Genomic DNA, 14,869 nt, shown 5'->3' with positions numbered 1-14,869 from the left:
TAACTTATTTCATCGACACAAAGTTGTCTCGTGCCAATACAATTTCTTTATATTCCCCCCGGGCGCTTTTTCTTCACTCGGGCGCTCCCGGGCGCTTTTTAGTAGGACCCTTTAAATCTGTCATATCATCTACGCTTGCGCTTACGTTCCCTAGCATTTTATGTAAATTTGCCTGGTATGCATGCTATTGCATGTTGTTATGTTATGCTATTGTTTCAGAAAAAGGGAGAAGGTTTGGTACCATCAGAGACATGTACCATTAAAACGTTTAATCCCGCTGTAAATGTCTGCACCTGTCCTAATTAAGTCAGGAATCTGATGTACAGTAGTTGTCGTTTGTTTATGTAATTTATGTGTTTCTCGTTTTTATATACATGTAGATTAGACCGTTGGTTTTCCCGTTTGAATGGTTTTACAGTCACTAGTAATTTTGGGGCCCTTTATAGCTTGTTGGTCGGTGCGAGCCAAGGCTCCGTATTGAAGGCCGTACATATTGACCTATAATGGTTTACTTTTATAAATTGTTATTTGGATGGAGAGTTGTCTCATTGGCACTCACACCACTGAGTGGATCGCTTTAAGCAAGGACGTATAACTAACATACGTCCTTGCTTTAAGAAAATATTATCTAAAAATTATAATCATGGACGATAATCCGAAAAAAAACCCGATTGTTTTAACTATTGATGTTGTTAAGTAAAAGCCGAAATTGTTTTGTTTTTGTGTGTGAAATATTCGTTTAGTTGTCGGCAGCATTGTTTATAAGTTATTACTGGATAGCAATTTATGTGCAGTACAAACGCCTGTAGAATGTAACGTCAAATTAACGCTATTTCAAAAAATCACATCACCTTTACGAAGTTAGTTTTTTTAACACTAAGTTATAGAATTGTTAATGATCTTAAATACGTTTTACGTTTACTTGATATTAAATGTTTAATTTAGAGGCAACCAAGGAAAAAAAATACTTTTTTTTTTTAACTTTTTTTAATCATTTTAATGTTTACTGTCCATCCAGTCCAAATAATTATGACATCTTGAAAGGCTATTATATTTTTTTTTCTTTGACGCCTTACATCGTCGCAGGAAGGCGTCAGAGCAAAAATTTAAAATAGCCTTCCAAGACGTCATAATTATTTAGACTACCGTCCATCTTGTTGTTATCAAGATAGTTCGCTTATTTTTTTAGTTTTGTCATCTTTAACATTGTTGGTATGGTGTTATCAAGATAGTTCGCTTATTTTCTATTTTTTTTTATTTTTACAGTTTCATCATGTTTAACATTGGTATGATGATGTGTCTAGCATACCTAATGCTATTGTCAAATCTAGTTTATGCATATGGATGTGGGGACAGAGTTACACCCTGGAATGATGATGGAGGCGGAAACACTGTCTATCTTGATCGTCACAGAGTAAGTTGTGGAGAACCTGGTAACGTTATTAACCGGTTCAAACTGGAGCGAGCTAGAGGTAACAAGATCCGGTACAGGTACACGTGCTGCAAGCTTGAAAGAAATGCATGCGTTACACGGGGGATCAACAATGCGTTTACTTCTGGAGGTAATGGAGATCTGATTTACTTGGATAGACAGAAGGTGGAATGTGAGAACGGTGTCTTAAACGAATTCAAATTATATAGAAAAGGTTATAGTAGTAGTTATAAATATGGCTACAAATGTTGTGACCTAGACAGCAGCAGATTGAGTTGTCAAAAATCGAGCACGAGGGAAACGGATGAAGGTACCAGACAAAACTATTACTTGGACAGACAAACGGTTGCCTGTAGTGAAGGACAATTTCTACAGTCTTTCAAGTTGCAAAGAACAAACAATCGTCGTATACGATATAATATCACATGCTGTCGAGTTACACGTTAGTGGAATAAACAATTTAGTCAATAAATTTATCCAACCAAATTGATAAATTGTTCATAAACCTGTTTTTAATTTAATTTCAAATGCATACTTCTGCTTGTTATATGAAAGAATTGTTTTCCTGTCGCCGTCTTCAAACATCTGTACTGTGACATTTTGTCCTTTTTAATGCACCGGATTAACCCTCTTATCATGAACAAATTATTCGCAAAAGCTGGCTAGCTTCACTGTCATTATTTGGCTTTCATCAGACGACAAGGAACCCTGACAATATTACCTAGAGGGTTTGCCGATGGTTAAATGCCTGCCCTATCCAACAAGTTGTTTTATAATGACATTCTGAATAGGTATTAAATGTTACTTCATATCGGTTAAGAATAAGCTTATCTTATTGGATAAAAACAGGTCACATGATATTCTTTATTCTTCAGTAATAAATTCCATCGGTCATTAACAGAACAAAACGGAACGGAAAACCGATCGTTAACAGACTTTTACATGATAATGACCGGTGGGGCGTGGTTTGTCTGTTTGAGTGACGTTCCGTGATAAAACGCAACGCGATTCAGACGTGTTTGCAGTTTACAGTTAGGGGAATGGAAGACACGTCTGCTAGTGTAGACAACTGTAATTAAGGTCTTTCTTTTTTCAAAAGGGAAAGACCTTACTGTATTTCTTCTGTTTATTATTAGGTCTTTCCACCTTTCCGTGTGGAAAGACCTATTGATGTTGTTCTGATTAATTTTTTTCTTGCGGTGAATAAATGTTTCAAAAGATGTCGCTTAGTTTTTTTGTATATGAGATCATACAGTCTATACGCTTTTGAAACTCACCCTGTTTAACCGAACACTTTTCTTTGTAAGAGTTATCTCCCCAAACACTGTTTTTCTTGTAATCAGATCTCCTCCACAACCGTCAAAGAAAGCGACAAATTTATTTTTCCAAATTGCTCGTTATATCCTCAGGATGTTACGTTTTATTTTGACCGAAGCTTTACGAAGACCCCATATGAGAGTAATTTCCCCTTTTGTATTGAAATAAGTGAAATAAATTTGTAACTGGAAAACCATAAGTGATAGAGGCCTAGGGTCTTTTGATTTGAGGCCCTTGCTCAAAAAGTATGAAAATGAGGTCAAGGTCAAAGGTCAAGGTCATGATTAAAATTTTGATTTTGGCTTGTTATCTCTTATTTTCAGAAATCATACAAGATATCGACAAAATATTTTCACACAATTGTTAGTTACAACATGTCGTAACACATAAATTTAAGTCGAAAGAGTACGTAGACATTTGACGCGAGTTTTCCCCCTTTTTATATCTAATATCATACGTATGGTAATATAACTCATTAACAATATAAAGTAGAGGACTAGAGTCTTTTGATTTGAGGTCCTTGGTTTATAACCTTGAAATTGAGCTCAAGGTCATATGCTAATTAAACGTTCTAGATTTTGACCTTTGCTTTTATCTCATATGTACACATAATAAAGCCATGGGACTTTTTGCATTAAGTTGTAAGCAATGTGACCTTAAAAAACACAACCGGAAGTGACCTTTTGTAAACCGGAAGTAGCTATTTTTTTGTACTTAATCCGTAGGACGGTGGTATTGACTGTGACAGCAATAATGACCTCGCCTTTGGCTCGGTCATTATCGCTGTCTCAGTCAATACCACTGTCCTGTGGGCAGTCCATTTCTCACAATAATGACCAGTTTTTCAATAACTATCATGTAATTAATGTCTACAAACATAAGTAGTAGCTACCTATTATATATATTCCAGAATGGCTGACAATACCAAGGGAAACTACAAAAACTACAAATCATTAATAAAAAATAAATGGCTTAAACGAAAACGTCAAAACAAAAAGTTTATTATCGATAACACAGAACAATAAAGTCCAGTATCATGAAACAATCTTAGTGCTTAAGACCATCTTAAGATCGCCTTATTTGCCAAGAGAGTATCTTGAAGTAATCTTAGAATGATTGACCGCCCTTAAAATTCATGTTGCACTCGTAACCATGAGTGCTCTTTATATATATATCCAAGTAGGATAAACGGTACTGTAGTTCCATCGGAAGTACAGAGTAATACATCGGTTAAATTTCGAAGTTTCCTTCTTGGAACGACTGGGTATCTCTAACGTCGATAATCAACTTAAGTATTTTTCTTTGATTGCTCTTAGCAAATTTTAAGTGTATCAGCATTCTTTTTTTACTGAAAATTTACGAGAAATTTCTAAGAGTGGTCGGATGCACTCCTATCTCTATAAATGGCACCTGCAATGTTCTTGCTTGTGTGTCAAAGAGAGCAATGGAACATCCAGAAGGATCTTCAGAGAGCGAACAAATCCAATGCATTTCCTAGACTACAGGATTGTCGGTGGTTGCAAAATCTGAAAATGTCCCCAGTACAGTAACAGCATTTTTTTTTATTTGAATAAATGTCAGTATAGTTTCCGATTCATCTTTGTTAAAGTTGGCTTTTCTTATAATAAGATGTGGTATGATTCCCAATGAGAAAACTATCTTACAAAGTTAAAATAAAGTGGATGTAAGAAATTATAGGCAATTGTACGTCCTTCCGTAATGACAATAGTCGGCTATCAATGGCCCCGACATGAAAAATATGAACAATTCAATGGAGAAAACCCATCTATAACAAAACAGTTTACGAAAAACAAATAGGGCAGACATTAAGCAACGTCGACCACAGAACTATATGCTCTTTGACTTGGAAAAGGCACATACAGAACGTGGCGGGGTTGTATATGTTTAAGACCGTTCATCTCTTCACTAACCTGCCGTTACAGTGGAGTTGCATCACAACAGAACAATCAGTTGAAAAAACCTTAACTCCTCAAATCGATACAAAACAGATTTACAACGGTTTTTTTATTGAGTTAAGCCATTCCAATTGATATTTTATAGTGTGTCTTTCTATGTTGTGATGTTACACTATTGTTTCAGATCACATAAGGGAAAAGGTTTGGTACCATTAAAACGTTTAATCCCGCTACAATTGTTTGCATCTGTCCTAAGTCAGGAATCTGATGTTCAGTAGTTGTCGTTTGTTTATGTGGTTCATAAGTGTTTCTCGTTTTTTTATATATGGATTAGACCATTGGTTTTCTCGTTTGAATGGGTTTACAACTAATTATTTTTGGGGCCCTTTATAGCTTGCTGTTAGGTGTGGGTCAAGGCACCGTGTTGAAGACCGTAAATTGACCTATAATGGTTTACATTTATAAATTGGGACTTTGATGGAGAGTTGTCTCATTGGCACTCATACCACATCTTCCTATATCTAATAACCGCTAACAAATACACAAACCGGACATGGTAGTGTATTTATACATCCTCAAAAACAAAAATGGCACAGAGTACAGATCTGAGGATAATCGCAGTTACTGACAGCTTGTTCAAAGCCAATAACAACTACTAAAAAATGAACCTAAGACTAAGATATCAGTCGGTACACATTTAAACTCCAACGATTTATATCTTATAAAGACGTCTTTTACATCAACAGATTCAGTATCCACCACAATATTGTATTGGGATTAAAGAATTCGCCAAAATAAAAACCCACAAATATTTCGTATATTTTGTTGCGCCTAAATCGCAAAAAAAACAAAACCGCTATACGGTAAGTTTTCTACAGATACATCCAAACTCAAACCAAATCTATATCTATGGGAAAAAATTAGTAAAGGTTTCAATTAATTTGTGGTAACGAAATCTTTGCCTTAATGATTTACCATTAATACAAAGATAACGTTCATTGAAATCTAAAACGTCAGTACAGACAAGGACATGGGGACGACACCACAAGACTTTGCAACGAATCATCGCCGTCAAAAAAATGAAATTAACATTTAGAGAAAAAAATTGTCCCTTGTTTTCTTGGGACCGTTTGGAGCACTTCCTTCTACCATTTATGATTGTTATGTTTTAAAAATATTTCTTTAATATAAGAATAGAGAGATGTTCTTGTATGATTGCCAGTTATACAACTATCCAATAAAGTTCAAACGAAGTGGATGTAAGCAATTATGGGCAATCGTAGGGTCCTCAACAATGAGAAACCTCCATACCATACAGTCGGCTATAAAAGAAATAGACATTGAAGATGTGAAACTATATACCAATACCAATACCAAATTATTTCTTATAGTGACATGTGTTTTATAACAATATACAATATTTCAATAATCAGTTGTAATTACATATATCAACACCCGGCCCTTTGGACCTATAAGTCACTTTAAACATTTATACATAAAAAAAATAATAATCATTTAACAGCGGACAAAGTTAGAATTTAAGTTTGATTATTCCTATACAAAAAGTTTTTTCTTTTATTAAATGCATTGTTCAAAAATTTAGCAGTTTTTCTAGGATATTTGCAGATAAGAAGTTTAAATTGTTCATCTTTAGAAAGGTCTTCAAAAGAGTGTTCTATATCCAATATAAGTTGATTTCTTAAATCTCGGTAAAAGACACAGTCCATCAGGAAGTGGCGTTCATTTTCAACATCACGTGAGTCACACATTTTGCAAATGCGGTCAGCTTCTGCTTCTCCGACGAACCGTCCGGTTTCGATCCTCAAAGGAAGTATGCCGCATCTAAATTGTGCCAGTATAGAACGTTCAGAACGAGAGAGGTTCAGTCCAACATATGTTTCACATTTATATTCTGATTTGAATGTTTTATATGTCCGCAATTTCGGAAAGTTTGTAATAGAGTTTGTAATACAGTTTTCCCATTCAGTGGAACACAACCAGAAAAGTCTGTCTTTTACAAGAGAAATATCACAAGTTTGTTTTTGGTGGAAATAATCTTCCAAGTCAATGTGTGACAAAATAAGTTTAATATCTGATGACCAATTGTTCAAACACCGTTCAAGGTCCAAGTTGAAAACCTATATATTTAATTGAGAAAACTAACAGCCTAATTTATATCGAAACAATTTACTAAAGAACATTCAATGCTCAACAATTTACTTAATTAAATGACTTTAGACAGGCAATTGTAGTATCCTACAGAATGTGACTGGGTTAAACATGTTTAAAGGCACCAACGTTTTCTTAACCTGGGACAGTGTTATAACAGTACTACACAAGAACAAACAATATTGATTTGAAGTATGTTTTTTTACCGTTCTATAAAACTCACAGATGACAATTACTCTTGATTTTGCCATAAATTCTAACATTTTCTTCAAAAATCAAAGACTGTCACTTCGGAAAAGTCTATAAGAGTACTATTTTAACTCGCAGTCGTAATTGATACTAAGAAAGCTGTAAAATGGTTAAGAGTAACCCAGTAGGGGTTTGGAGATACGATCTTAGATCCATCGTTTCTTTCTCGTAAAGCGTTCGTAAGTTTTCTCTTAAATGCGACTTGAGATGGGTATATACTGGCCCCTGAGCATTTCAACTTCATCTCAAACTGGGGTGATCTCATGTTTTGTTGTGCATTAAGCAGATCCTACTCCATTAATAGCACCCGAAACTTTGCTTAAGGCAAGTTAAAATACGGCTACAAGTCGTAGCCTGACCATATGACAAAGACGTTAACAGCAATATGTCACGTCTTTGATGGTCAATGACAAGAAAATTAACACCTATATGTCACGTCTTTGGTGGTCAAATAACAAGGAAATTAACAGCTATATATCATGTCTTTGTGACAAAATGACAAGGAAGTTAACAGCTACATGTCATGTCATTGATGGTCAAATGACAAGAAAATTAACAGCTATATGTTTCGTCTCTGATTGTCAAATGACAAAGAAGTTAACACCTATATGTCACGTCTTTGGTGGTCAAATAACAAGGAAATTAACAGCTATGTCACGTCTTTGATGGTCAAATGACAAGGAAATTAACAGCTATATGTCACGTCTTTGTGACCAAATGGCAAAGAAGTTAACAGCTATATGTCACGCTTTTGATGGTCAAAACACAAAGAAGTTAACAGCTATATTTCATGTCTTTTTTTATTATACTTCACGTTATATGTCACGTCTTTGTGACCAAATGAGAAGGAAATTAAAAGCTTTATGTCATGTCTTTGTGACCAAATGACAAATAAGTTAACAGCTATATGTCATGTCTTTGATGGTCAAATGACAAAGAAGTTAACAGCTATATGTCATGTCTTTGATGGTCAAATGACAAAGAAGTTAACCGCTATATGTCATGTCTTTGTGAACAAGTGACAAAGAAGTTAACAGCTATATGTCACGTCTTTGTGACCAAATGACAAGGAAATTAACATCCATATGTCACTTCTGTGATTACCAAATGACAAAGAAGTTTGTCGAACTCCCTGTTTTACTGGAAATTTCACATTTATTTAACATTTTCAATTTATTTTTGAGGACATGTCTGTTTTTAGATCTTTGACTATGGGTCAATGTTTTTGATGTATGCCTTATTCATACAGTTTATCTAGAAGAATGATGTGCGGAACTACGTCAAATGCAGTTTGGCTGTTTACCACTATCATATATAAGGGTTTTAAAGTTACGTGTATGGATTCTGCTTTACATTCTGATACGAAAAAGGCAGCTATAAGCATAGAGAGATCTTCTTTCAAACCAAATTGCATGTCTGCTTGAATAAATTGGTTTGGTAATTCCAATTTTGTAGAAAAGTGGCATTTGTTTTGCAGTTACGATATAAGTAAAGAAGGAGGTGCCTATTGACGAAAGAATATTTCTAGCAGTTTTGAGATGTTCTGCTGAGGTACCAAATTCATCCATAGCTTTGTCTGTGTTAACTTTTCCTTATGCTTCAAAAATTTCAATTTCTGATAGTGGTTCTAATTCATTGTTCAGGTTTTAATATACGAGATCAATGGTGTTAGTTCTTAAATCTAGAAATGTATTCACGTAACTGTTATCTTTTGGTAAACCAAGGTCTTCCATATACTGTGAAAGCGCTTAGCTGGGTTTTTTTTTATATCAGACATATCGGGTCCTTTTATTATGGAGGTTGCTGAGGTTTTGGATTGTCCTCGATTTCTATTTATACGTTGGCAAACTTTCGTCATTGATGGGTTGTCTATAATTTCTGACCCCCCTTTTTCCTCTTAGGTAGATGAAATGTGACCAACAGAGTCAACACTACGAGCAATTGAGTGTTTATTCGGTAGATATTGGTCTAGTTCATGTTGTTGGAAGCTGTAGATTCAATGTTCCTGAAGGCATATCACACTTTTTATATAGCTATAGGTCGTTAAGATATTTACTGTTTGATTTGACCCCTGCAATGTTACGTGATGCTACTGTAACGTGTGAGAGACGACTGATTTTCTAGGTTGAGTAATGTTCTGTCTGGTTCTTGATGGATTTTAGCGTTGTATAAAAAGTAAAATCACAAAAATACTGAACTCAGAGGAAAATCAATTCGGAAAGTCCATAATCACATGGCAAAATCAAATAACAAAACGCATCAAAAACGAATGGACAAGAACTGTCATATTCCTGACTTGGTACAGGCATTTTCAAATGTAGAAAATGGTGGATTGAACCTGGTTTTATAGCTAGCTAAACCTCTCACTTGTATGACAGTCGTATCAAATTCCATTATATTGTCACCGATGCGTGAACAAAACAAACAGACACAATAGGTAAAAATGTCAAAAATAGGGGTACAGCAGTCAATATTGTGTTATCATCTTAATCACTATAAAAACAACAAATGTAACGAAGAAGCACAAAAAGGCATACATCAAATTAACATCCTCAGTTTGATTATATTATACGATTTTATTTGTCTATGTAAAATGCACCCATCAAGGAAGGAGGGTTTTGAGTACTGGTGTAAAATTGCGCGTTTGAAATTCGCACAGGTAGACATGAAATAATTTTGTCGTCCAAAGTATGACGGGATGCATAAATATAGTCACGCAAAATAGATATAACAAAAATATAATTTCAATCGTTTGAATTTATGAATTAGTATGAAATTATTTTCTTCTGATTTGTCTGCCCATAGGTGGCGTTTTTAGGTTATGTGTTTCATCTGATTTGGCGGTTAAATCATTCGGCACGACAGGGTCCATTCGATCGGTCACGTTTATTGTTCTAGTTGTGTTTTGTCGATTTAAGTACATTCGAATTTAATCATGGATAGTGAAGGTGAGCCAGATATTTCGTTGAGAACTGTTTTAACAGCTGTAAACCAACAGAGTAAAGATATCGAGGCAATTATTGACGCCAAAGTTACGGAGAAAATTGGTGGATTAAGAGAAGAGTTGCAGGGGGCCAATCAGATAATGAAATCCCAGGTCAAGAAACTTAAAACAGACGCTTCTTATAAATGGAAATACGAAGGTAATAAGATCCAATTTGACTTCAATACTGAAAATCTCGAGGATCTTGTTCAGACTTTGTGGGCTATAGACAATGGGAAGGTAAATTACGCACTAGATTTGTTATCAGCTACCGTGGATAAGATCAAGCATCGTAACAAGCTTATCAAAATTGCTGACACTTGCGAGGGAGGTTGGGATACCGCTAGGCAATATGATGCTAATCCTATTGCATCCGACTCCGAGGATGAAGCAAAGATTATCCGAGCTGACAATAGAGCTGTCCGCAAGAAGAAAGGGAAGTCCAAGCAGGTTAGAGGTAATGGTTCCAAAACTAAGGCTAGTAACCAGTCTCTATTAGGACAGGCTCCCAACTTCGTTCCGCAGCCCTTTCGTGGGCCTCAGCAACCTTGGTTCAATGGAATTCCCCTTCAGCAAGGTTTCAACGCTGGAAAGATGCAGAGGGGACAATGCTACTCTTGTGGGTCCTACGCACACTACAGGTCCAGCTGTCCATATGTCAACAGCAGTGAACCAGCAACCCAAACCAGGCCCCAGTGAATTTTTAAAAGATGAGTATTTTAATTATTTTGAACTTTCACATGACAATGTAGTAGATAATCATATTGATGGCAATTTGACCAATAATTATTTTGAATACGAACTAGGTCAATCTGATATAATTGTGAAAGGTAGACTTAGAAAAAAACATTCAATTTTGGATAGATATTGGTGCTCCTAAATTTTTTACCGCGCTGAAGTACGTCCATTATTCATAGTTCATTATTCATTATTCAATAATGAATAATGAAATAGTTCATTATTCACTATTCAATATTGAAAAATGAATAATGAATAATGAAATGGTTTATGTTTCATTATTCAAATTGAAGCGGTGAATAGTGAAAAAAATATAAAAAAAATTGACCGTGACACTATAGCTATATTTTGATTCGCAATGACCATAAGAGGGTTTACGGACGACCTAAATGCCACAATATGCATAAAAAATGAGAAAATATAAAAAAAAAAAAAGAAGATGTGGTATCATTGCCAATGAAACAAACATCCACAAAAGACCAAAATGACACAGACATCAACAACTATAGCTCACCGTACAGCCTACAACAATGAGCAAAGCCCATACCGCATAGTCAGCTATAAAAGGCCCCAATAAGACAATGTAAAACAATTTAAACAAGACAACTAAAAGCCTTATTTATTTTATAAAATGAACGAAAAACAAATATGTAACACATAAACAAACGACAACCACTAAGCTACAGACTCCTGACTTGGGACAGACACATACATAAATAATGTGACGGGGTTAAACATGTTAGCCAATTTTGAATAATGAAATGGATATTTTGAATAATGGAATGGACTGCTGCGACCCTTTAGCCCCTAATTATAGATTAACTTTTTACCTCATTCGAAAGCTTATAACGAAAGGAACAAAATGTATATAATCGACATGTTCAGCAACGCATATTAGAGGACTTAAATGTCGAAATACGCGTGAAAATTAAGAAATAGCCAATTTTGAATAATGAAATGGATATTTTGAATAATGGAATGGACTGCTGCGACCCTTTATCCCCTAATTATAGATAAACCTTATACCTCATTCGAAAGCTTATAACGAGAGGAACAAAATGTTTATAGTCAACATGTTCAGCAACGCATATTAGAGGACTTAAATGTCGAAATACGCGTGAAAATTAAGAAATAGCCAATTTTGAATAATGAAATGGATATTTTGAATAATGGAATGGACTGCTGCGACCCTTTAGCCCCTAATTATAGATAAACCTTCTACCTCATTCGAAAGCTTATAACGAGAGGAACAAAATGTATATAGTCAACATGTTCAGCAACGCATATTAGAGGACTTTAATGTCGAAATACGCGTGAAAATTAAGAAATAGCCAATTTTGAATAATGAAATGGATATTTTGAATAATGGAATGGACTGCTGCGACCCTTTAGCCCCTAATTATAGATAAACCTTATACCTAATTCGAAAGCTTATAACGAGAGGAACAAAATGTATATAGTCAACATGTTCAGCAACGCATATTAGAGGACTTAAATGTCGAAATACGCGTAAAAATTAAGAAATAGCCAATTTTGAATAATGAAATGGATATTTTGAATAATGGAATGGACTGCTGCGACCCTTTAGCCCCTAATTATAGATTAACTTTTTACCTCATTCGAAAGCTTATAACGAAAGGAACAAAATGTATATAGTCGACATGTTCAGCAACGCATATTAGAGGACTTAAATGTCGAAATACGCGTGAAAATTAAGAAATAGCCAATTTTGAATAATGAAATGGATATTTTGAATAATGGAATGGACTGCTGCGACCCTTTATCCCCTAATTATAGATAAACCTTATACCTCATTCGAAAGCTTATAACGAGAGGAACAAAATGTTTATAGTCAACATGTTCAGCAACGCATATTAGAGGACTTAAATGTCGAAATACGCGTGAAAATTAAGAAATAGCCAATTTTGAATAATGAAATGGATATTTTGAATAATGGAATGGACTGCTGCGACCCTTTAGCCCCTAATTATAGATAAACCTTCTACCTCATTCGAAAGCTTATAACGAGAGGAACAAAATGTATATAGTCAACATGTTCAGCAACGCATATTAGAGGACTTTAATGTCGAAATACGCGTGAAAATTAAGAAATAGCCAATTTTGAATAATGAAATGGATATTTTGAATAATGGAATGGACTGCTGCGACCCTTTAGCCCCTAATTATAGATAAACCTTATACCTAATTCGAAAGCTTATAACGAGAGGAACAAAATGTATATAGTCAACATGTTCAGCAACGCATATTAGAGGACTTAAATGTCGAAATACGCGTAAAAATTAAGAAATAGCCAATTTTGAATAATGAAATGGATATTTTGAATAATAGAATGGACTGCTGCGACCCTTTAGCCCCTAATTATAGATAAACCTTCTACCTCATTCGAAAGCTTATAACGAAAGGAACAAAATGTATATAGTCAACATGTTCAGCAACGCATATTAGAGGACTTAAATGTCGAAATACGCGTGAAAATTAAGAAATAGCCAATTTTGAATAATGAAATGGATATTTTGAATAATGGAATGGACTGCTGCGACCCTTTAGCCCCTAATTATAGATAAACCTTCTACCTCATTTGAAAGCTTATAACGAGAGGAACAAAATGTATATAGTCAACATGTTCAGCAACGCATATTAGAGGACTTAAATGTCGAAATACGCGTGAAAATTAAGAAATAGCCAATTTTGAATAATGAAATGGATATTTTGAATAATGGAATGGACTGCTGCGACCTTTTATCCCCTAATTATAGATAAACCTTATACCTCATTCGAAAGCTTATAACGAGAGGAACAAAATGTATATAGTCAACATGTTCAGCAACGCATATTAGAGCACTTAAATGTCGAAATACGTTTGAAAGTTAAGAAATAGCCAATTTTGAATAATGAAATGGATATTTTGAATAATGGAATGGACTGCTGCGACCCTTTATCCCCTTGTTATAGATAAACCTTTATACCTCATTCGAAAGGTTATAACGAAAGGAACAAAATGTATATAGTCAACATGTTCCGCAACGCATATTAGAGGACTTAAATGTCGAAATACGCATGAAAGTTAAGAAATAGCCAATTTTGAATAATGAAATGGATATTTTGAATAATGGAATGGACTGCTGCGACCCTTTAGCCCCTAATTATAGATAAACTTTATACCTCATTTGAAAGCTTATAACGAAAGGAACAAAATGTATATAGTTGACATGTTCAGCAACGCATATTAGAGGACTTAAATGTCGAAATACGCGTGAAAATTAAGAAATAGCCAATTTTGAATAATGAAATGGATATTTTGAATAATGGAATGGACTGCTGCGACCCTTTATCCCCTAATTATAGATAAACCTTATACCTCATTCGAAAGCTTATAACGAGAGGAACAAAATGTATATAGTCAACATGTTCAGCAACGCATATTAGAGCACTTAAATGTCGAAATACGTTTGAAAGTTAAGAAATAGCCAATTTTGAATAATGAAATGGATATTTTGAATAATGGAATGGACTGCTGCGACCCTTTATCCCCTAATTATAGATAAACCTTATACCTCATTCGAAAGCTTATAACGAGAGGAACAAAATGTATATAGTCAACATGTTCAGCAACGCATATTAGAGCACTTAAATGTCGAAATACGCGTGAAAATTAAGAAATAGCCAATTTTGAATAATGAAATGGATATTTTGAATAATGGAATGGACTGCTGCGACCCTTTAGCCCCTAATTATAGATAAACCTTCTACCTCATTCGAAAGCTTATAACTAGAGGAACAAAATGTATATAGTCAACATGTTCAGCAACGCATATTAGAGGACTTAAATGTCGAAATACGCGTGAAAATTAAGAAATAGCCAATTTTGAATAATGAAATGGATATTTTGAATAATGGAATGGACTGCTGCGACCCATTCCCTAATTATAGATAAACCTTATACCTCATTCGAAAGCTTATAACGATAGGAACAAACTGTATATAGTCAACATGTTCAGCAACGCATATTAGAGGACTTAAATGTCGAAATACGCGTGAAAGTTA

General features: G+C 34.7%; 1 protein-coding gene across 1 annotated transcript; it reads left to right on the top strand.

Annotated features, from left to right (window-relative positions):
• Window positions 1–1,312: 1,312 nt before the first annotated feature.
• On the top strand, window positions 1,313–1,879 carry LOC139482575 (uncharacterized). Its single transcript, XM_071266489.1, has one exon. The coding sequence runs from the start codon at window positions 1,313–1,315 to the stop codon at window positions 1,877–1,879; it is 567 nt and encodes a 188-aa protein (XP_071122590.1).
• Window positions 1,880–14,869: the final 12,990 nt, after the last annotated feature.

Source organism: Mytilus edulis, chromosome 7 (assembly GCF_963676685.1).
Source record: "Mytilus edulis chromosome 7, xbMytEdul2.2, whole genome shotgun sequence".
NCBI classification, from domain to species: Eukaryota; Metazoa; Mollusca; class Bivalvia; order Mytilida; family Mytilidae; genus Mytilus; species Mytilus edulis.
Note: the sequence above shows the minus strand (reverse complement) of the source record. Positions and strands in the feature narration are given on the sequence as shown.